The sequence below is a fragment of the Scomber japonicus genome, chromosome 10 (genome assembly GCF_027409825.1).
Source record: "Scomber japonicus isolate fScoJap1 chromosome 10, fScoJap1.pri, whole genome shotgun sequence".
NCBI lineage: Eukaryota > Metazoa > Chordata > Actinopteri > Scombriformes > Scombridae > Scomber > Scomber japonicus.
In genome coordinates this window covers 17,751,036-17,773,599 of record NC_070587.1, presented here as the reverse complement: position 1 = coordinate 17,773,599, position 22,564 = coordinate 17,751,036, and the positions used below count along the sequence as shown (strand labels likewise).

Genomic DNA, 22,564 nt, shown 5'->3' with positions numbered 1-22,564 from the left:
GCTGGCTACTCAACACACCATTCTCCTCTGTGTCAATGCCTCCTACCAGTACTACTTCTCTCATTCACTCACACCTGCCATAACCCCCAGCATATTGCAGGGGGTTACGGCACCTGCCATCCCGGTCATTCTGAGAGTGAGAGGTTGACCGTGATTACTATCATTCTTGTTGACCAACACCAAACTATGGCTGTGCAATTTAGCTCAGATGAATTGCCAACCCTACTGATTTTAAAAGTTGTGATGTATCTCACTGGAATACCTTTCAGCATTTTTTTATTGAAAGATTCCCAATTCAAATCTTACTGTAGTGTAAACACTTGAGCTGTGTGATGATAAGGGGCTTCAAATAATATTTCGTTATCTTGATTTCATAATTACCACGACATGTAATGCCCACTTGAATCCCCCTTTTTTGTGTGCTGAGGAAGCAGAAACATTGTAATACCTACCCTTCAAGATTATCTCTGCAGCATGGCTTTCTCTGTGTGTGTGTGTGTGTGTGTGTGTGTGTGTGTGTGTGTGTGTGTGTGTGTGTGTGTGTGTGTGTCTGTGTGTGGGAGGAAGGGGGGTTTTAGATGTGAATATGTGTTGTTATAATACAACAGCCATAAATCCTACCTTCATCAGAGGGTATAATGCTTTATTGAAAATGTTTTCCAGAGGTGTTGCTTCAACTTAATGGAATCTGGAAGGATGATGTGCTATTGAATTATCTAAGACTTTTTGATTCTTTCTTTGATTTTGAGATTTAACATACAGTAGGTAGTTTACTGTACATTTTTACACTTAAACCCAACATTTTCACAAAAGAACAAATAATTCACTATTGTCTCGCCATGACATGGTCTAATTCTCATGTATTTATTTTCAAATTCAATTTTACTAAAACAGTTTTATGATGACAGCAGAAAAGAATAAAAGCTACTGCCATCTCCACTTGTGTGAGCTGACAGCTCCTCAGCCTGTCCTGCTTCACCTGTATGTTCAGACTGTTGACCCTGTCGTCCGGCTCACTAATGAATGATTCAGGAGGTTGCACATCCCCTGACTCCTTCATGACATTCATTGCCAGCATTGAGACAGGTCCCCAAAAATAAAATATCACTCAGTGTTTAAGTTTAAGTCAATAGAATTGAATGTTAAAGCCCCATAAACTAGTGCTTAGATATTTCTTTGAAGCCACAAAATTGACATCCCCTGCTTGGGAAAAGTCTGACAGCTGTGTTAGGTGGGGAAGAATATCTGCATGCACATGCATGGCTTGTACAAAGCGGAACAGTGCATGTACAAACCAGATTCTTTTAGAGGATTAACAGCATGGGCTTGTCAGAGAAACACTTTGTGTAATACCTATTAAGGACAAAAAGGAAGTACCAATATACATGATTATTCAACACCAGTGGAAGATGCACCTCTAAACAAAACGATAAACCTCTCAGCTTTGAAATTAAATCTCCCTAAAGTCACTTTCATGTTGTTGAACACCCGTTCTCTTGATTCACCTCTGAGGACTCCTGATGCGTAGTAATGCAGTTTGCATTATTATGGAAATTAATGTGCAGAGTTTATAAGTGCTATTTGGAAGGCTTTAATTTTTTACACTTTATCAGCAGCATCTTAGCAAGCTGAGGGCCATGAGTCCTCTAAACTAAAGAAATCCATTCTGTGCCCATAAATGTTGATTATTAGAATTGTAGTGTTGGTGTTAATGGATGTCACACTGACAAGATCTAACAAAAAGCAATAAATGCTAACATAAACTGAATATGTATAAATATCAAGCCACCTTGTGAAAACTGTAGTGGGTTCATCTAACTACTGTCAACAATGGCACATAAGGTCCCCAACATCTGGTTGATTATTATGTAGGACTTAAGTGGTGATAATATATTAAATTAAAACAGCTATTTTTTTCATGTATTCAGTATTTTAGATTTAAAGATTTATTTAAAGAATTACATCAAGTGCACTTATTGTTCGTGATTGCAGTTAAAACCGAACCCTGATTTTATTTGATCACAGTGAATGTTCTTATACTGTGGGTTATACTGAAGGTTATATATTGACCCCCTAGTAAATGTAGGTTTCTCTCTTTAACCTTTTTGGATCCACAAAGCATTCCAACAAACAAATTTACTGTTATAGTAGTAAATGTATTTTATACTCTTTTTATGTAACCATGATGTATGTTGTAAAGCCACCAGCAGAAATGGCAGTCCAACGGTCTATCCAGATTTCATACTCAAGCAAAATATTTTGTAGGCTGTTACTGTAACTTTCCTGACTTGCTCTGTTCAGCAATGTGCACTTTCTTTGCCAGGTTTGCTGAGATTGCAGCGTTTCGGGAGCTGCTCTCTGGCTCTGGTCCATTGCCTGTGGTGGCTCGAAAATTTTATTGATTTTCCTCTGCCCTCGTCTTGTCATTGTTACTGCTAAAATTAAAATGGAAAAATGTATCCCTGACAGTCACCAGATTCTTCCAGCCCATACTTTTATGAATAATACATTCGAATTCTCAAATGTATTATATTGGCAACTTAAGAAAAATTGACCTCAATGTTACTTGAACATTGCTGAAGTGAAGCTTAATAAACATTTCAATGTTTGTTATTCTCATATGCTTAACATAAAGTTAACCTACCCTCCAATTTATGTGCTTGCTAGAAACTTCCAGTAGATGTTATACATTCATATCCCACTGCAGACTCTATTTTCAGACTATTACTAACTTTACATTAGCAGGTCTGGTTTTTCAGTATATCATTATTTGTGCAACAATGAAACCTCATTTTGCAGTTCTGCACATAAACCATGTCACATTATCATACGTTATTTTTGTTAATATGTAAGACTCATTTTGGCGATAAGTATTAGCAGAAAAGCTGATCACTTTGCAAAGGTATAGTGCATTACATTGTGCTTTCATATAACTGCATTATATGTCATTTAGAATATAGTTATTACATTATTTTAGATCCAGGAATATAATCCAATTCATTTTCACATTTATAACATTTTTATTCTTTTTACACACATGTAGCCCATAAGGGCGACATACAGACCCAGTGGGCTGTAAAACATGGGGAGACATTATGGTTATGTATTTATATATATTTGAGTATGAGTGCTTTTGTATGGCTGTGACACTCTGTTTTGACCCCTCGGTCAAAACAGGGTCATAAATCCTTTAAAATACCTTTCTCTATGATTAAATGGTCTTCTGTTACTGTGAAGCCACTTAAATGGATTTAGAAACCAATCTTATACTGCTGGCTAAAGCAAAAGACTTGGAGGGATTATCAACACAATAGATGTAATCAATGCAATGGACATAAGTCAGAGTTTAATATCACTGGATTGTAATCATGTTAACTTTCTATCAGATTAATGTTTTAGTTTAAATGTACACACCCCAAACTTCTCTCCAGCTCACTTTAATCAATAGTAACATTTTAAGATTTGAGGGTGCCACTGAGCATTATAAATGGTAAATGGGCTGCATTAATTATTGCGCCTTTCTAGTCTTCCAACCACTCAAAATGCTTTTACCCTACAAGCCATATTCACCAATTTGCACACATTCATAAAGTGATGGCAGGAGCTGCCTTGCAAGGTGCCAACCTGCCAATCAGAAGGATCTTTTATCTCATACACACATTCAAACAGCATTGGCACAGCCATCAGGAGAAATTTGGGGTTCAGCATCTTGCCCAAGGACACTTTGACATGGTGACTGGAGGAGCCAGGAATCGAACCACCAATCTTCAAGTTACCTATACCTCCTGAGCCTTTTTGCATTAGCCTTAAAGTACAGACCTGTAGTTTCTCACAGCAGACACTCATCACCTCACTGCCTATATGCAGAGAAGCAACCAAACTAAACATTTCAATATTGAAACAAGTCAAGTCCATTTTATTTGTAAAACACAATATCTCAAACCACAAATTTGCCTGTGGGGGCTTTACAATGTGTTCAGTAATACAACATCCTATATCCTGTTTAACTGGGGGGAAAGGAAGAAAGTTCAAGAAGATAAATAGAGTCTCTCTCCCAGGATGCATAGATGTTCAATAGATGTGTGTAAAAAATAGAAAGCAAATTACAGAAAACCTGCATGCCAGCCTACCCCTGCTGACTATTAAGACATTCTTCATTTTGTAGAGTGAGGAATACTAACAGTACTGCTTGGACAAAAAAGAGTTACAAGTAAAAAAAATAGTGTAACAATTCAAAACTGAACTTTATCCTCATGACCGTAGTTTGCTAGTACAGTTTGTGGTTGGCTAACCTTTTTGGCTCACAAAAATCCATCAGCAGGGCTGTCTCTGCACGTCTGCTTCTATCTGTCTATGTCCCCAACTAATGCACTCCATCTCTATTACAGATTCCAACTTTGAACTAAGAACATTACAAGTTGTTGTGTGACAGAAAAAGTGAAAGTGTCTTTTGAGGCCTTGTGTAATCTCAGGAGTAAATCCCGCTGTGGTGGTTGAAGTGTGAACAAACATGGCACTGTCAACAGAACTTGATGAGGGATATGACATGTCTTTGATACAACAATTTATCTGTCTTGTAAGTGTCTTCAATCTTCATGGTCTACAAACTCTACAACCACCCTGGACATGTGCTGACAGTTTGTCATTTTAAATGGGTTACATAGACTTGTGCTCAGACAGTGCGAGGGGACTTTAATTATTGAACTATTTATTTATTTAGGTCTCAAGACTCTTCTTCTACAACCTATAAGACATTTTTTATCTCTCTTGCAGTATTGTGCAATATGACATTAGATTAGAAAAGCTCTGGCTGGAGATGTATACCATAAATATCCTGTTAAATTTCAACATGCCTTTCACCTGTTTTACTCTCTAAGGATTTGCATTTGCACATACATTATTACGAGCCCAAACACCAACAAGAGTAATTTACCGCAGTCTCGTCTCATCTTTCATGGAGCCCAGAAACTGGTTTCATCCTGGCATCCCTTTTACACCCTATTGCCACTAATGTCATTAAGACGCCATGAAGGACCGATTTCGTACAGTGACTCACTTGCAGCTGTCTCCCATTTGACAGCTGGCAGCATATTCTTTCACTCACAAGCGGCAAAATTATTTCGCTATTTCCACATTATTGTTGATGCCTCACAGCCTGAATGTTCAAGCCCTCAGTGTTTCTGTGGTGCAGGGTGATTTGCATACATTTTTGATATGTAGAGTTTGTTGATGTGAAAAATTAAACTAAGTATACCCAACCCACTCATGAGAAAATGAAAATATTTAATATGGTCTATAAGAGGCTGGTGGTTTGGCAACAGTAAGAACAGTAACAGTTTTTGTCCCTAGTTTCTGATTCAGCTAGGTCTTGAAAGCTAAGCTTTTTCAATGCTGTCTTATTTTTTTTTAAAAGAGGTTAAGCTACTCGACTGAGTTGGTCATTAGCTTGTTTTGCAACAGAATATTATATCATATAAATATGTAGATTGTATATATTGAATAGTCACACATAATGGTCAAAATAGTCAAAAGTCAAAACTAAATCTGAATCAAGATATGTGCAGTACTTACATTTCAGTAACTGTTTGTTGGATTCAAGTAAGGCACACACTGTTTAGTCTGACTTTCAGGTCATATGAGCCTCTTATTGGCTAATCATCTCTATCAGCACTTTGCTTCCTTCTACTGTTCATGTGTCTGTAATCTCGGAACCTATAATCACATCATGAAGAAAAACATCCCCTTAGATTTACTGTAACAATCACTCCAGCGCTGTTATGCAACAACACTGGTGATCTTGTTTGGTTCCACCCTTGAAAATTGTAATTTCTTCTATCACAACATGAAAGAATTGCAATTTTTTACTATAGCTGAATGATAATTAATTCAGCCAGACCTATATGTTGCACTGGCATTGCATACTGTAGATGAAATACCCAGGGTTTGCAATCCAAGGCTATGGTTAAGGCTGTGGATTTTCTTTTTCTTTTTTTTTAGTTAAAAGAGTATTTTGCAATTCACAAGTGCCCATGTTCATATCAGAAAATAAATTAGACATATTAAAGTATCAATATGCTCCCTAATAGCTCCCTGGACTCAATTAAATTGTAAAATGTGTGTGCTTCTTTTTTTTTATCAATTTTTTCCGACCCTCCCCCAACTATCTCATGCTGTCTCCACAGTGAATGCTTAATTATCTTCCTGTGTATGTGTGCATCTCTCTGTGTGTACATTGTGTACATTTGTATGTGTATGTGTGTGTGTGTGTATGTGTGTGTGTGTGTGTGTGTGTGGGTAAAGATGTGTGTGCACTAATGTGTCTGCCCTCTGCCTGCTCTCCAGCTCATTCCTGCAAGCAACCGCGGAGCCCGGCCAACGCTGACGTTGTGGGTCTGGACCTGCCCTCCTACGGTTACACCCTGGTGTACACCTGTCAGCCAGGTTATTTCCTTTCGGGGGGTTCAGAGCACCGTGTCTGCCGCTCTGATGGCAGCTGGACTGGCAAGGTGCCAGTGTGCAGAGGTACGTGGTCGGCAGAGGTCCCTGAGGGCAGATGATGGGGAAAATGGAGGGGAGGAGAGAGCAGGAGTAGTTAAAATGTTGCAGTGAATGTTTTACAGATGCATGTAGGTGTGGAGTCGAGTGTATACACAAAGTATGTAAAAATCAGTCCTTTATTTGACATTTGCACTACTACTCACTGATAAGTCAATATAACCAATCAAATATAATGAGGCATTGTGGTTTATTTGATATTTTCTTTGTACTCACTATGTCACTGCACTATCAGCTATTTGCTGTTTGTAGATTCTCTTTTCAATTTAAAGTTTTAGCAATGTATTGGTTTTTTAAATGTGTCTGCTAGAAGTGAGCCATCAGGGATTAGTTTAAAGTTTTTAAATGCAGAAAACATGTTACAGTTGAGCAGTGTTTACTTTTCCAGCATCCTCTGGATGTTATGCCCTGTGCATCACTACATCTTCATGACATATATATTTATGTTCTTTTGCAGCCGGCTCCAAATCGCATGAGAAAACTGTCAAACCCATACAAGGGACACCAAGCCCTAAAATAAATGGTGAGTTGAATTCCACAAGCTGTTCAACTTTTATCCAGAAGAGTCATCAGTCATGTGTCTGTATTTTTGGCACCAGCATCAGCAATGGGAAATCCTTGTTTGTCCTGGAGAAAACAAAATCAGTGTGTCCTCTATTAGTGCAAAACCTCAGTCTCACACTGATTGGTAACCTTTCATCGCATGCACTCTGCTCAGTGTTGGAACTGCACTGCTGTACCTGTAAAGTAGGGTTAGTGGCTAGATGGAGTGACTAAATCTGTGTATCTAACTCAAAAACCATATAAAGAAGACACTATTTGCAATGCAATAAAGAAAAGTTCAAATGTAGTAGTTCAGTATATTTTTTATAAGGAGTAACAAGCGATTACATTTAATCAGTGCAGTATATATGGTGGTAGTATTATACATGAAATTGACCCATACAATGAAATGAGTATTTTGTAACAAACCAATGTCTTTGGTAGTACTATGATGTATCATATACTATATGGTCCATAAAACAGCCAAAAAAGGAAATAGTGGTCAAATTTAGTGGCGTTACTTTTTACTGTATCAGTATCAGTAAATAAGACATTAGCAACATCAATCAGCTGCACAATGATTATGATGATGTTATCTTGTACACAAGTCCGTCTTTGACCTCCTAAATCTTAACTTCTTGTACCAGTCATTACTGAAAATGATCCAGTAAATACAAGATAATTATAAGGAGTGTTATTGGGTTTGTTCCCTGTTAATAGTGACAAGCAATCATACTTGCGCTAATAATCAACTCATCACTTCTTAGCAGATAATAATTACTCGCAGATAATGACTGCTCTGTAGTGCTCCAAAAAGTTTTATCAGCGTGTCACTTTTAAAAAGTTCTGCAGAGTCCATCAAGTGAGTCCAGTTATCTATTTCCCAATGCATTCAATTATCATTAACTGAGATTGTCAAAGCATACAGTATATGGAACATGATATAATTCAAATTGAATGAAAAGATTGTTATCAGCTGTTTGATATGTTGATGCATGCCTAATCACCATTTTCTGTGTGGGTGCTAGCATTCAGCTTACATAAAAAATGCAGTTATTGATTTACTGTCACTTAATAAAGGATGCCTGTTAGACAGAGCTACTTAATGGGAATCATAGCTTTCAAATTGTCATACCAATGCATTTATTTCATTTTTTTCATGGCATTATTTTAATTGCATTATTTAATGAGCTGTCTTTTTTTCTCCCTCTCTCTCTCTCTCTCTCTCTCTCTCTCTCTCTCTCTCTCTCTCTCTCTCTCTCTCTTCTTCTAAAGTTCCGGACGATGTCTTTGCCCCTGATTTCATCTGGAAGGGTTCCTATGATTACAAGGGCCAGAAACAGCCAATGACTTTGACAGTCACAAGCTTTAATGCCACAACAGGAAAAGTCAATGTAACTTTAACCGACAGTAGCATGGAGTTTCTGCTCTCTGGTGAGTCATCTATAAATCATCTGTCTTCTGCTTCCTCCCCTTCGTCTCCCCTCTCCTCCTCTCACTACCTCTGTATGTCACTTCCATTTATTTTGAGGGTGCCTCATGTCAATCAGTCAATCACCAAATGATCTCATGCATGGGAGTGGAAATTAACTATTGGCTCTAAAGACGGATGTATTAGTCTGCACCGACTGACTGACTAACTGCCCACTCAAGAGTAACTTGTCTCCTCCCCTCCTCCCTCTGCGCGTTTCTCATCTGTTCCCCGCCGCTCCCCTCTTCTCTTCTCTTCTCTTCTCCTCTCCCCTCTTCTCGCGCTTTTATTTGTATTCTCTCTGTTCTTCCTTTTTCATTTCTTTAATAAGTCTCCCCCACCTTCATTGCTTCGTCTCTTTATTCACATCGTTTCTCTTCTTGCCTCTTGTCTTCCACCTTGTAGGAGTGTACAAGCGCCAGGAGGCACAGTTAATGCTCCTGCTGTACCACATGAGAGCACTGGCCCACAGCTCCTTGAGCAGGATTACTGATGAGACCTGGGCAATGGACGGATTTGTGAGTATACACAGAATTTGAAACAGCTGGACAGTGATCTTATAAAAATAACCAAGAGCTGTGACTGTCTTTTATTCTACGTATGTATTTATTTATTTATTTTCTTCAGTCTGAAAGACAAGTAGATTATTGCGAGCAATGGAGCTGTAAATACTTGAGCACCAAATAGAAGCCTCCCATGGACTAAATCAAGCCAATGTTTCCTCATTATTGAATTTTTCTCATCCTACTTACCCTGCCAACATAGCAAAAAATCAGAGAAAGTGAAAGGAAACTGTGACAACAAAGGAAGCAGTCATTTCCCGGCTCATTGTCTGTTTTCTTTTTATACACTGTATATTTACACCAGCTGTACATCAGTTGCACAAGGCACTGTGTATGAAGCACTTGAGCATTCCCACATTGTCAATTTGCTGAATGAGCTCAGACACACACCTGACATCTAAGGGACCTGGAATGACTGCAGAACAATTTTTGTCGGTGGAATTGTGAGCAAGTACCTCTTCTGAAATAAACTTCAAGGTCCACTTAATAACAACGTGTGACAGGTGACTGCACACAGTCGAGCTATTGATAGCATGCTGCAAAGCTTCTGTCGAGGGCTTCAAAAAAGCAAGTGTTATTTTTGAATGTAGCATGACAGAGTGTGTTGACTGTCGTACTAAATACAGAATATGTAGTTTTTGATGTGGCGTGTGGAGGAGATACAACACTCTCTTAGGTGCCAAGAAAAATCACATTTTATTCATGCAGTTGAAACAAAACGTTCTATTTCTCAGGCTCTCTTAATTTTTTTTTCCTTCTAGGTTTCAGCTGAGCCTGAGGGTGGCAGCTATGTGTTCCAAGGCTTTATACAGGGTAAAGACTATGGACAGTTTGGACTACAAAGAATCGGTATGTATCTTTTTAAATACAATAAGTCTCACTGGCATTTATCGCTACTTCTCATCTTCCATTGTAAGCTTTACACAGAATAAAATAAAACAAAGATTTTCTTCAGCTTTTTCACTTTAAGATACCTACTTACACGAATACATTTTACAAGACTGAAAATGTTTTATTTAAAAGTGTGCTTTCAAAAATACAAAATATATAAATGCATTTCTGTCTGGTGGTGCCTTCTATTGCACTGACAATAGTCTTATATTTGCTCTGTATTGAAAGCTTGCATGCATACTGTATATAGTAAATTGCCCCTGATACCAGCTGTCAGCCACCTATTGCTACAGGCGTGCAGCACAAAGTAGATTATCCCCCTTCACATCATCCTCCATCCATCATCCTTCATTTCATATTGCTCAACATTGCCGTTGTCATCATCTCATGATTGTCTTCAACAAGATTATCACAGACACTGTGATCTTTATCAGTATGATCATTATGGTCGTCGTCTCCTACTTGGCGTCTTCTCCCTGTCATCATCGTGATCATCTTCTTCTTCATCATCATCATCGTCATCATTGCCATCATCATCATGATCATCACCATTATCACCAGCAGATGATACGTATCTTTCTACTGTTTCATTTCGTTCATTCACAGTGTTTATTGTGTTTTGTGCCTTTTTTGTTAATGTGAATATTTTTAATGTGCATCATTCACATTCAGTATACTTTGTACTGTCTATTCTAATTCTCTGGGTAAATATAATGTCTTTTTCTTCCAGGTTTGAGTGTGAAAGAGAATGTTACACTCACTGACCCTGAAACCAATGGCTCCACCAATAGCAGTTCTGTTGCTGTTGCTATCCTTGTGCCTTTCTTTGCCCTCATCTTTGCAGGCCTTGGGTTTTATCTCTACAAACAGCGGTATGTAGCCTATCCTGGAGTCTTACATACTAGGTTGGAACCTGAGTTATGTTGCTACCATAGTATATGTTTGATTCCCATATGAGTTTGTGTACTAGGCTAAGTTTGAAAGTTTCAGTTCTGATATCGAAAAAGTTTTAGAAATCTAGATTCTTGTAGATGTTTGTAAGAACATGTCCATGAAGATGTGGTAGATATTAAACTGCGGCTCACTTCCACAGCCTGCTTTACTGCAGTATGGTTCTTCACTGGATACAGTAGCTTTCTGTGCAAAGCTTCAAAGCATGATGCAATATTAGTCAATATGTTGCAGTTCAAACCACATTACACAGCAGCATATGCCAGGTACAACTATTTAAATGAAATATGTAGAGTATCATATGTCCATATGTGTGTGCACTGTATGAATGTATGTACTGTGTATTGATGGATGGATTTTATTTTAATTTAAACAAACATATATGTTGTTCTGAGTATACAAATGGAGGATCATGCAAATATTGCACTAATTATGTTCGTTACTACTGAGCTGGCATGGGGTTCCTTTGAATGCTCTTATCAACAGTAATTACCATTAAGCCTCATTTACCTAGCAGATGTCCACATCAACATAATGGAAACATGTTTATTGGTTTGGAACATTGGCTGGATATAAATATGGATGTTGAGGCAGCTCCCAAAAATTGAAGCCAAAATATCTCCATCAATCAAAGTACAGGTCAAATAAATATTACCTAAAGATGAATTCTGTCACTGCTGAAGCTGCAAATGATGTCCCGCAAGCAAGATAGCAGGTCCAAGAAATGAAATACTTTGGCTCAACTTTTGCATAGCAGTACAAAGTGGAGACGCATCGTCCATCTTTATTTACAGTCAGTGGTTTGTAAGGAGGGAAGATAATTGGGGTACTGTCTCTCAACTAACATGCAACCTCCTTTTCTCCCCCCTAGGAAAACAGATAAAGCGCAGTACACAGGATGTGCTGTCCATGAGAATAACAATGGACAGGCCACTTTTGAGAATCCCATGTACAACTCAAACACAAAAGCTGCTGAGGGGAAAGTCGTCCGCTTCGACCCCAATCTCAACACCATCTGCACCATGGTTTGATGTCTGTTGAGTATGAAAGATAGAAGGAGAAGGAGGGAGTACAACTCCTCCTTGTTTGCTTAACATGAAAATATATAGACATATTTATACTTTATCTGTTTCTGATGACATACAACAAAGACACAGAATTGCTCAGAAACACAAAGCACAGTTTCAGCAACACTTAACGACAGTTGCAATTGATCATAAAGAGAAGGTTAAAGATTAAACAGACAGTAGGAGGAGGAGGACGAGGTCTCACACCTTTCCAGATCTTCCCGTAGTTTGGTGAAGAGAAGTGTTCTTTACACTCTGTGAGTGTTGGCTTTATGAATAAAAGAGCCTCTGGCATATAGATAAAATAGAGTATTTTATGCTCTGTAGAATGAATATAGAGGGGTTACTTCACAATGCCAAATGGAAAAAAATTTAACTTTTTCTTTTCAAGAAAACAGCCCAGACTTAGATTGTTTTTGTTTTTTTGTCTTAGTCTCACATTCATCCTGATGAGGGTTATTTTCTTTTATGGAGGTGAGGAGCCTCTCAACTGTGAGTTGATCGGTGTAATCTTTAGAGTCTATTTTGCAAGCAGTGGGGTAAGAGGAGATGAAGATGTACAAAAAAAAGAAGGAGCCACTTCTCCTTAGGTGCTGTAGTCCTTTCAGAGTTACAGTATATAGTCAATTATACCTCTTAATTGGATGGTAACTCCCACTGAGAAAATATACAGCCAGGCATTTAATTGCTGAAGGGCAGTACACTTTTTTCGAGTGCCATTGGGGATGCTAGGGCTTTTATTATTACTGTGCAGGTTCTCTGGAAACAATTTACTTCACAAGAGATAAAGTTATTATTAGGATTTATTATCAAGTTGTGTGCAATGACTTTGTTTTTGACAGAGATGTTCTTGTCTTTAAATATGAGAATTTAAATTTCTGGCTAGTCTACAAGTCTAGTCAAGTGATAATGTACCTTTCAGTGTATTTGTCATGTGGGGCTGTACTCAGTCATCCATTTATTTAACTGTTGTTAAGTTATTGAAATACTTTTAAAAAAACAGATTTATCATAGGTGATTTTTTATTACGATTATTTTTTCAGCTGTTTGTGTCCCAAATAAACCAAATTTGGAGTGAATTAACCCCTGCCTCGAGTCTGTATATGTCAAGCATCTCAAAGTAGGAGTTCCTTGCTTAATTATTTCAGGTTTTATCAAGTGATAAGTTGAGAAAACCTACAGTGCACAGTACCTACAGCTGGCTGGGTTTCCCAGAAGTTTATTTAAGCCTGGAAATCAAAGTGCAAAGATGTGTAAAGTCAGTGGGCAGTATGAAGACGGATAAAGAGATTGTGGTCTGTATGTCTTTATGTTAATGAAAATGTTGTCCGCCTTATTTTAGAGTAATTCCGAGACAAAACAAGTGCAACTTCCACATCATCTCCAGTTTTTCATAATCTGAGCAGTGTTTGTTTGTTCTATAATTCTTTTGGGAAACTGTGCCTTAGTCAGAAAATTCTTCAACACTCAACTCTCTCCTACTCTCACTCCTACTCTGAGACACTTGATGAATACAAGGCCTTGGCCTATTTTACTGATACCCACTGATACAAAGGATTATTTAAAAGTCTTACTGAACCATCAGCTTCTGCCAACAAATGTACAGTATACATGAAAAAATTTGCACATTTAAACACAAGCCACCACTAGTATTGTACCATCATCTCGGCCCATCCATCTATGTTTTAAAAATTAAAATAAAAAAAAAACAATTTGACTCTGCCATCACATTCCTACATCATTGCAGTGCCTTGAATACTGTATGGGCATATGTTTTTAAGGGAGACATAACATTAATTGCATTAGTGAACCTGTACATCAGTGTAATTTATCTGCACAGTTTGCAATGATTTAGCTGAGTGATGTCAGCTCTAATGGATTTATCTCAGAAGAGGTGTGTTTGAAAAGCAGTTCATAGTTTCATACCCGTGCATGGCAAAAAGTGATCCAGTATAGCAATTGCTGCTATAGTACTTTGTACCATTATGTTGATTCCTGTCATTGCTGTTACATTTTGTACATTTATACAGTTTTGATACTTGATGGCATTCTTTGGCAAGATGTCTTGTGTTATCAATATGTAATATATTTTGCGAGCTCATATTTCTAATGGATGAGGACTGAAAATGCATCTGGTAAAAAACTGTATACGGCAAGTCAGACTCCAAACTAGAGTAGAATGCTTTTAAATGTACCACACAATTGTTATCCCATTCAAAACCCATGTATATGAAATATGTACATATGACAAAACTTTTGTAAAGAGATTTATTTTTTATGCAAATTAAGCATTTGTAAGTTATTGAATATGTTGTGTAAAATTTCACATGTAAATGTCATGTAAGATCAAAAATGTTTTGTATTTTTTCTTTATCAGCAATGTATAAATCCTTAATTTATATATAAAATATGAAATAATGAACTTGAATGTCACTATTCTTTCATTGATTCAGATGTCTGCAGTGTACGATGTCGTTGGTTAGCCTCAGCAGTGAAACCATTCACTCTGCTACAGCACTGCAATGTAAGAGAAGTTCTTGCACCGCACTTTGTAAAGAGCAGAAATGTTTTATTATTCAATCTGCTACCTCTGTTGCATCGCTACAGCTTTTCTTAATGAGATTTCCACTTGCTGAGCACTGCTTAGTTTAGCCAAAATAAGCACTGATATTATCTCTGTCCAAGGGACACTGTTGATCTTTAAAGAACACCTGTCGTAATCCACTGTAGCCAATAACTCTTGTTAACTGTAACACCTATTGTGAGCAGAAATTCAGTCTAAATCTTTAAAATACAAACATTTTACTTCCCATCATGCACATCTCTATACATTCAAGAGCCGTCAAACTGCAGTATTAGCTATTCAGAGCCTTCATTGTCGCTGATGTGATCTAAGTCTCATTTATTCTGCCTCTCTCTGACACCAACAGTGGTTACAAATAGCTGACATTTACTTTAAAAAAGGAGCTGTGGCACAAAATGGGCTGACATTTGAATGTACTTTACTTTGCATGTACATGTCAGGTACAACGATAACGTCAAAGAAATAAAACATGGCAATTATGATTTGTACCATGACATATTATCTAAAGTATCTGTAAATGAAAACTCTCATTTTGGAAAGCAGACATTACAGTCTGAGAAGAGTTTACAGAATTGATCTTATTCAAGGTTGAAAGCTCAAACAAATTAGAAGAGGATCTGAAATTATAGAGAGGGATAAATCATAGGTCTCCTACCGTCACTTTGTGACAGACTGTTAAAATAGGTGGGTACCTGTCAAAGACTCAGCAACAGAAGGAGGTGACAGTTTGTCAGGACGTTATGAAACGGACTAAGATTAAACTAATTGCAGCAATCACAGTAGAGATGATCAGCAAGGCAGTGTGACAGTCAGGACAGAACGCTCAATAATTTAAAAAATATATATATGAACAAGCCCCATAAAAAATCAAACAACAAGCCAGGAACTTGTTTGATTTAAGACTCAGGTTAAGCATATACTTTCAAGTCTAAGCCTGGGATTTGTATATGGATTAGAAATATTTGCCAGAAGGATTTTCTATTGAAGTTACTTCCAAGCTTCATCAAGCAGATTTTACCTAAAGGGTGATGATGTAATATAAGCTGGTGCTAGGCCGAGATGTCAACTATGCTTAGGCTCTTTGTTCTGCCCTGTGTAATGCAACTAATAGTACCATCTAAACATTAACTTGACCCATTGTTTGTTCTTAGAGCAGCATAGCTTCATTAGGTCTCTGGTTTCTGTGTCAGAGAATCCCCCAAGGAACATGCATGGTGTTCTGCAGCAGGCTTCTGAAGCACCCTGCACCATGTCATCCTACAAGTGCTCAATTGAGATCTGGTGACTGAGCACGTTAGTGCAGTAAGCTGATTTCACTGTCCTGCTCATGGAAGCATTTGTGATCTTGTGGCGTGGGTATGCGCCTGCTGGAGAAAATCAATTTGCAGAGGTGCATGTGCTGGTACAATGAAGGGATGTTCCTGGCTGCCTCTGATGTTCAGATACCCCGTGGCGTTCCTCCACTTTCATCAAGGGGCTGAATGTGTACCATGAAATCACACCCAACAACATTGCCAGCCAGCAGTATTGACACATTGCATGATAGATGGAAGCACTTGCAGTTTTGTACATACCACTAGCTTCCTCACCAGCATAAAACAACAGGAACTTTTATTGATCTGAATGAGCATCTTTAATAGAATCCTCTAACAGGATGAGTTTTCCAACATAGCACAGTTTCTTGTGTTTGCAGAGGGAAGTAAAAGACAGTAAAGTTGTTGGTTTTCTTCCCTTGAACATGTCGTAGCATAATGAGTTGTGTGTGCTTTCATGGATCTTGTGGCTCTAATATGCTGGATTGTCAGTTCACTATCTAGCCTCTTCTTTTACTGCATATTTCAGTCTTTTACTAATGAGCCATTTTCAACCACTACTGCTCTTATTGGCCAGATAGTCCTCAGGGTGGTGGACTGTTCTTCATACAGATGGAAAGCTACAGAGAAAGACAAACTCCAAGGAAATATCATTTACTTAGAAAATGAGACCTTCTTAGGCCTTCTCAGTTGTCCATAATAGCATGTGGACTCATTTCAAAGTGAAGGACCCGGGCCAGATCTTCAGAGCAAATACAAAGGATGTGACATTATTGCACACTCCAGAATGCCTTGCCTCTCTCCCACTAACGCCAACAAACAACAGCAGCATAACAACACAACAATATACCCAAAACAGTGCTATCTTAGTACCAACACCCTGCAAATATTAGCTCTCCAGCTAATGAGACAGCTGACTGCCTCTGTCGATCACAACACTTTTTTTTTTAATTACACCAATTATTGTCATCTAGGCATCATTTTTTTTCTAAAGAAGTCCAAACTTGAACCATTTAAGAGCACACGCTCCTAATGATTCGTGCATGAAGTAGCAGCATTTTCACTGCTCATAACAATGAAAATCATGTAAAGGTTATATCTTAGAAAATAGACTGGAACTTAATATGCTGTGAAACACTTTCCGAGAGCAGGACCGAGAAGAATTATATGGTTTAATATACTCTTTTTAATCTTTAAGTGAATGAATAATGTAAATTCCTCCATAACCATTTCAGCAAAATAAATTTTTAACCCACACTTAAGTCACACGGGCATTGGGAAATAGCCTTCAATAGATTGAGGAAGTCTACAGTTGATTGGAATTGAAGGATGTTAAACTGAGGTCAATGAGCACCATCAACATTATCTATCGTGAGAGCAACTGAGGGGACAGAGGTGTGTGTGTGTGTGTGTGTGTGTGTGTGTGTGTGTGTGTGTCAGGGTTAGGGAAGCAGGATCACTGTTATTGATCCTTTGCACAGGGGGGATTTAGCAGATTCCTGAAAAATGATTAATTATCTGGTAGTTTTCATCGGAAATCATAATCAGTGTCAGTGTTCAGCCTCTGAGATTGCTTGGATATCATGCATAATTAGAATAATATTATGGTCTATAAAGGTGCATGGTTATGTGTTGCTAGAATTCTTTCTAACCTATTCCTCTGTGGAGTAGTTCAACATTTTGGAAAATAACAGCATATGCTTTCTTGCTGACAGCTAGATGAGAAAATAATAATGCTCTTATATCTATTTTTTATGTCACTGTGAAGTTGCCATGCAACCAGCGTAGACTCCACGAAGTCACAGCGCCCAGGCAAGAAATAATAGAAATAAACTGTAAAATCACAATTTTTACACTTAAGTTTGTATTTGTGCTTTGTATAGTTTGTTGGTGGGCTGATTTTTTTTTCGTTCAGAAAGAATAAGGTAAGCTGTTTTACCCTGTCTTCAGATGCTAGCTGTGACTTCATATTTAACAGACAGATAACTGTAGCATGATCTTCTCATGGTTTTTGGCAATATATATATATATATATATATTGGTTTTATAGTTTGTTTTGTTTTGTTTTCTACTCCAATGTATTCCTACTGTAGGTATTCAACAATATATTTATACTTTATATGCATACACTTGTACAAATAAATACAAATAACTACATAAAAGGAAAATACAGTCGGTCCAAAAGTCTGAGATCACTTTGGAAAAGTGTTTTCAGACTTTTGGACTTACTGTACATACATACATGCATACGGCCTAGGCAACCATTGAGGTGAACATCAGGCAAAGTATCACATTAACATTAAACACTTGCACACCCCACATAAATATACAAGATATTTACATTAAACAGACATCGTGCATGTCACAATCAGTACACCATTGAAACTCAACATGCAACTTGCTATGTACATGTCCATTAGAAACAATTACTATTATGAATATATGTTTGGAAGTAGTTTTTTTATGGTGATATGGAATCTCATGATTTCCACATATGTATATATATTGATGATACACATGGTGTTCTGGCACAAATAATGTCTAAACATGGAGAGTTTGACAGCTCTAGGCTAAATGCTTGAGTAGATGATAACAAATGCTAACAGTATGTTTCAAACAATAGCTTATGTAAGATTCAGGCTGTGGACGACACTGTAAGAGCTCTGGGTGGAAAAATATCATAGCTTTTCATAGCTTTTTATCCACTGCTTCTTTGACATGCAGATCAGAGAATACCAATGAGGGGAATTACAAAAGCCAGTCTTGAGCCAGATCCATCTGACCTTGATGTACTGTATCAACCCCTGGTGTGAACACGGAAGTTCTCCTTGACACATGACAACTTCGATGTAATTGCTCACAGGGTGTCCAACTTAATAGCCCCCCTGTCTTCAGCAATTAATTGTGGAAATCTTTTAAATTAGCCTCTAATGCCTTTTGACATTGAACAAAGATCATTCGGCCTGATGTGAAATTAGCAGTTGCACACAACAGTGTTTTATGTTCTTTGAAAAATATGCTTTTGACCAGTCAATGGCATCTGTCACATATGGCATCAAGCACAACAGAAAATGATTTCTCACACAAGGCAAATCCTTAAGACATCAAATTTAAGCTGCTAATGAACGCTGTTATATGGAGGATGAGCCTTACGAAGGGCATGAACGCAGTTATAAAAACACACAGCGCATTATTGTAATTTCATCAGCTCTCAAAGCCTCAATCACAACAGTCATAAAAAAACTCCTACGCTGCCCAAAATTCCCCTCAGGAAAATCCAGACAAAAGAAACCCCACAACAGAACAGAGGAGCCTGCTTTTGATCAGTCCGGCTTGTGAGTGAGTAATTGGGCTTCATAATTGAAACAGCACATGTAATATTTTATTCAGGGGGACCAGAACAACTGAAGAGCATTTCTGTTCTCCCTTTGTTTTGTTCTCTCTCTGTGTCTGTCTTTTTTTTTCTTAATACAGTAGCAAACAAACCAAACACATGTCTCAATGGCTTTATGCACAACAGTTTTATTGGAATGCAGTTCAAATGGTAAACCAAGAAACACTGGGGAGATATTAATTTTTGTTTTGTGTGAAATATTTCTTGGAGCTTGGGATTTATAGCTGTGTCCAGTGCTATACTTATATAGTACATGCAGGGTTTTTTTGTTTTTTGTTTAGTTTTTATTGTTTTTTAGACATGAGGAACATCTCAGCAAATGAATCATAAATACTCTTCACATTTCTTCAAACACACCTACCTTATAGACTAAACCAGTGAGTCATTTCAGTGTTTTGTCTGTCTTGTTTATTATATGAAAGAACACAAATGGTTCAGGAAATTGTCTTCTATCTTTAAATATTAGATGCCAACTGCATAATGTCACTGTGACATGAGGTCCCACTTGTTGGTGACGGTGCCTATGCAGCCTGACCAGAATATTTATACTCCGACATTTTCAGGGAAAAAAGCTGCAGTTATGAACCATGAATTAATATGTGACATTTCATCATGTCATTGAAATGTTTGGACATGATATACAACCTCTCGGTCCTCTGGGTTATAAATCACACCATGCTGACGTTTTGGATTTGTTATCATGCGTGCTCCGCAGGAAGTAGAACTCATTTCAGAATAAAAATGAAGGGGAGGGTAAGTGTGCCACATATGATGCTATCTAAGCATATGATTGAGCACATTTGTCCTGTGAGGAATATTCACATGGTCCTCTGATGATATTGCTGTGGCACAGCGGTGCCTGCAGTGCCTTCTCAAAGACGACAGCTGATGTTGTCCGTTAAACACAGAGAGACTGTGTGCTGTGCATAGCAGGGATTTGTTTCAGCTTAGCGGCAGGTATAATCACACTTTTATCTACATGTTTAGTTTCTTTGTTTGTTTCTTTTCCTTCATTAGTTCCATTCAGTGTTTGGTGACAAACTGTGAGGCTATCTGTGCTGCAGTGCAAGTAGAGGCACTTGAAGTGGTGTGTGAGTAGCTGTTTAAGGGTTGCAGTGCAATTTCGGTGTCAATGATCACTGAATATGTGTGTTTTAAATGCCATCATGCTCAAATCCAGGACAAGCTGCATTCTGTAATTCAAAAAGACTCATGCTTACTTTAATTTTTTGGTGGATAATTTGATCCATAAGTAGATTAATTCAAATCACTCAAGCGGTAAAACTGAACTTGGAGCATTTTTCATTCTTGCAGTATGCTGTACTTCATGGCTGGGTATAATGTGGCTTGTAGGGAACAAATTGCATAAAGTGGGAAGTGTGGGGGCGGCTCCGTTCTCTTCAGATGTCAGTTACTGTTTGATGAATGACCCAAACTGTCCCTACAGTCTGCTGCGACTTGTATTTGGCTCTTTGCTGAATTTTGTTTAATCTTCTCCTCGGACCAGAGTAACAGTGTAAGAACATGTGATCTCCTCCCAATCTAATTTAAATAAAGGTGCCAAGTATTGACTTATGACAGTCACACAAGGACAATGGATTCTTCTTGGCTCCTAATTTTGTCTCTTTCTGCTCCAGACTCACAAAAGACACGATCAGAGCACCATCGCAACTAATGGATTTAAAGCGTACTAATGGTTTGATTGCCTATGACTGATCTTAGTCCTGTTTGTCCATTCCCTGCTTGTAATCATTTGGCACAAAACTAACCACAAAATTTCCCGGACTCAGTTCTCATTCCTGAGCTTTGTACCACTGTCTCTGTGCTTTATCATTATTGATTTGCATAATTGAAACATCATGATGCAAGGTTACTTAAGCTTTTTAAAGTCACACCTACTCAGTATTCACACAGCTCTTTTAGCTGCTAAGTTCTAATATAGTGAAACCTTTAGTTGATGCGTAGAAATGGGATCACTGTACCTGCTGAAGACTTAATGAAATGGTGAGAGAGTTGCATAGTGCAGCATGTATGAAATGATATATATTACAATATAAATAGAATTTATAGTAAAATAATGCCTTTGTCAGTGCATATGTAAAATTTTTGCTAAAAACACAATGAAAAAATGAAGAAACCAAGTGTGTGTGCATGTGTGCTGTAAGAACTGTACACTTTCCAGCAATCGCTTTACAGATGCAGACAAGAATGTGTTGACTTCAACATGTGTATTTTGTAGCTGTTCTCATACTATAACTAATAAGGGGCCATTTAATGTGCATCGTTTCATCCTCTGTGTCACCCTGGAGGTAGGGTCTTGTACATAAAAGGAAAAACATAATAGTTCCAAAAACAGAAATCTAAAATACCTGCCAGGATTTTTCACTCAGGCTCTGCAGGTGTTCTGCTTTTGTTCACTCACAGTTGGCACATAGCTGTTGGTAAAAAAAAAAAAAAACTATATCTAAAGTTCTCTGCTCTGCTGCAGACCAACATTGTCCTTTATCCTGCCTGTCTTCTCTGTCTTGTTGCTGCCCTTAAATCAAAACAAAGAACAGTACACAGGCCATGGCTGCTACACATGAAATCTAAAAAACCCTGCTGTATATTAAAATACCTGAGGTTCCTTCCATCAGTTTTTAGGGTGCTGCAAAAACATATACAGCACTGCTTTTGTGAGACACATTACTTTCCTCAGGCAGTCAAGAGCAGTCAAAAGTCAAAATTCTGGATTAGAAGGAGAATTACAAGGAATAAGAAGTATTGCAGTGCTTCCAGCACTAGGTAAGGTTGGTCTGTTGTTCTCCTCATCTGTCCGCCTCTCTATTAGTCTGACAACTGCTGGGCAGGTTGCCATGGAGTTTACTGTGGATATTCATTGTCTCAAGAGGATGATTTTAAGCCACCTAATATTTTTCTGGTGTAGGGCTTTCAAAGTCTAAGGCTGCAGGCCTCCCCTCAGACAAAGCTAGGTCCTTTTTTTTCATTTACAGTCAGTGAGCCTCCCTTGAAACTGTTTGGACCCCCCCTGGGGAGGCTCACCTCCCACTGTGAAAACCTCTGGTTTGGGGATACCATTCAAAATTCCCCTGCTACTAACCATAACGACATTGTGGTTTATGGCACAGTTACTTAAAAACAGATTTCCATGAAAATTGCTCAACACTAATGTTCTTTTCATGACCCATTGACTGTTCCTCTATTGCCAACACCAGGATTACATTTCAACAAT

The 22,564-nt window shown here is 38.0% G+C and overlaps 1 protein-coding gene across 1 annotated transcript in view; it reads left to right on the top strand.

The window, feature by feature from the left end:
• The window catches only part of LOC128367032 (CUB and sushi domain-containing protein 3-like), a 213,590-nt gene extending 201,585 nt beyond the window's left edge, over positions 1-12,005 (top strand). Inside the window, exons 64-70 of the mRNA XM_053327824.1 lie at positions 6,343-6,522; positions 7,013-7,078; positions 8,374-8,532; positions 8,975-9,087; positions 9,894-9,981; positions 10,754-10,895; positions 11,846-12,005. Coding sequence (XP_053183799.1) covers positions 6,343-6,522; positions 7,013-7,078; positions 8,374-8,532; positions 8,975-9,087; positions 9,894-9,981; positions 10,754-10,895; positions 11,846-12,005 — 908 coding nt within the window. The remainder of the gene's footprint in view (positions 1-6,342; positions 6,523-7,012; positions 7,079-8,373; positions 8,533-8,974; positions 9,088-9,893; positions 9,982-10,753; positions 10,896-11,845) is intronic.
• The last annotated feature ends 10,559 nt before the right edge of the window (positions 12,006-22,564 follow it).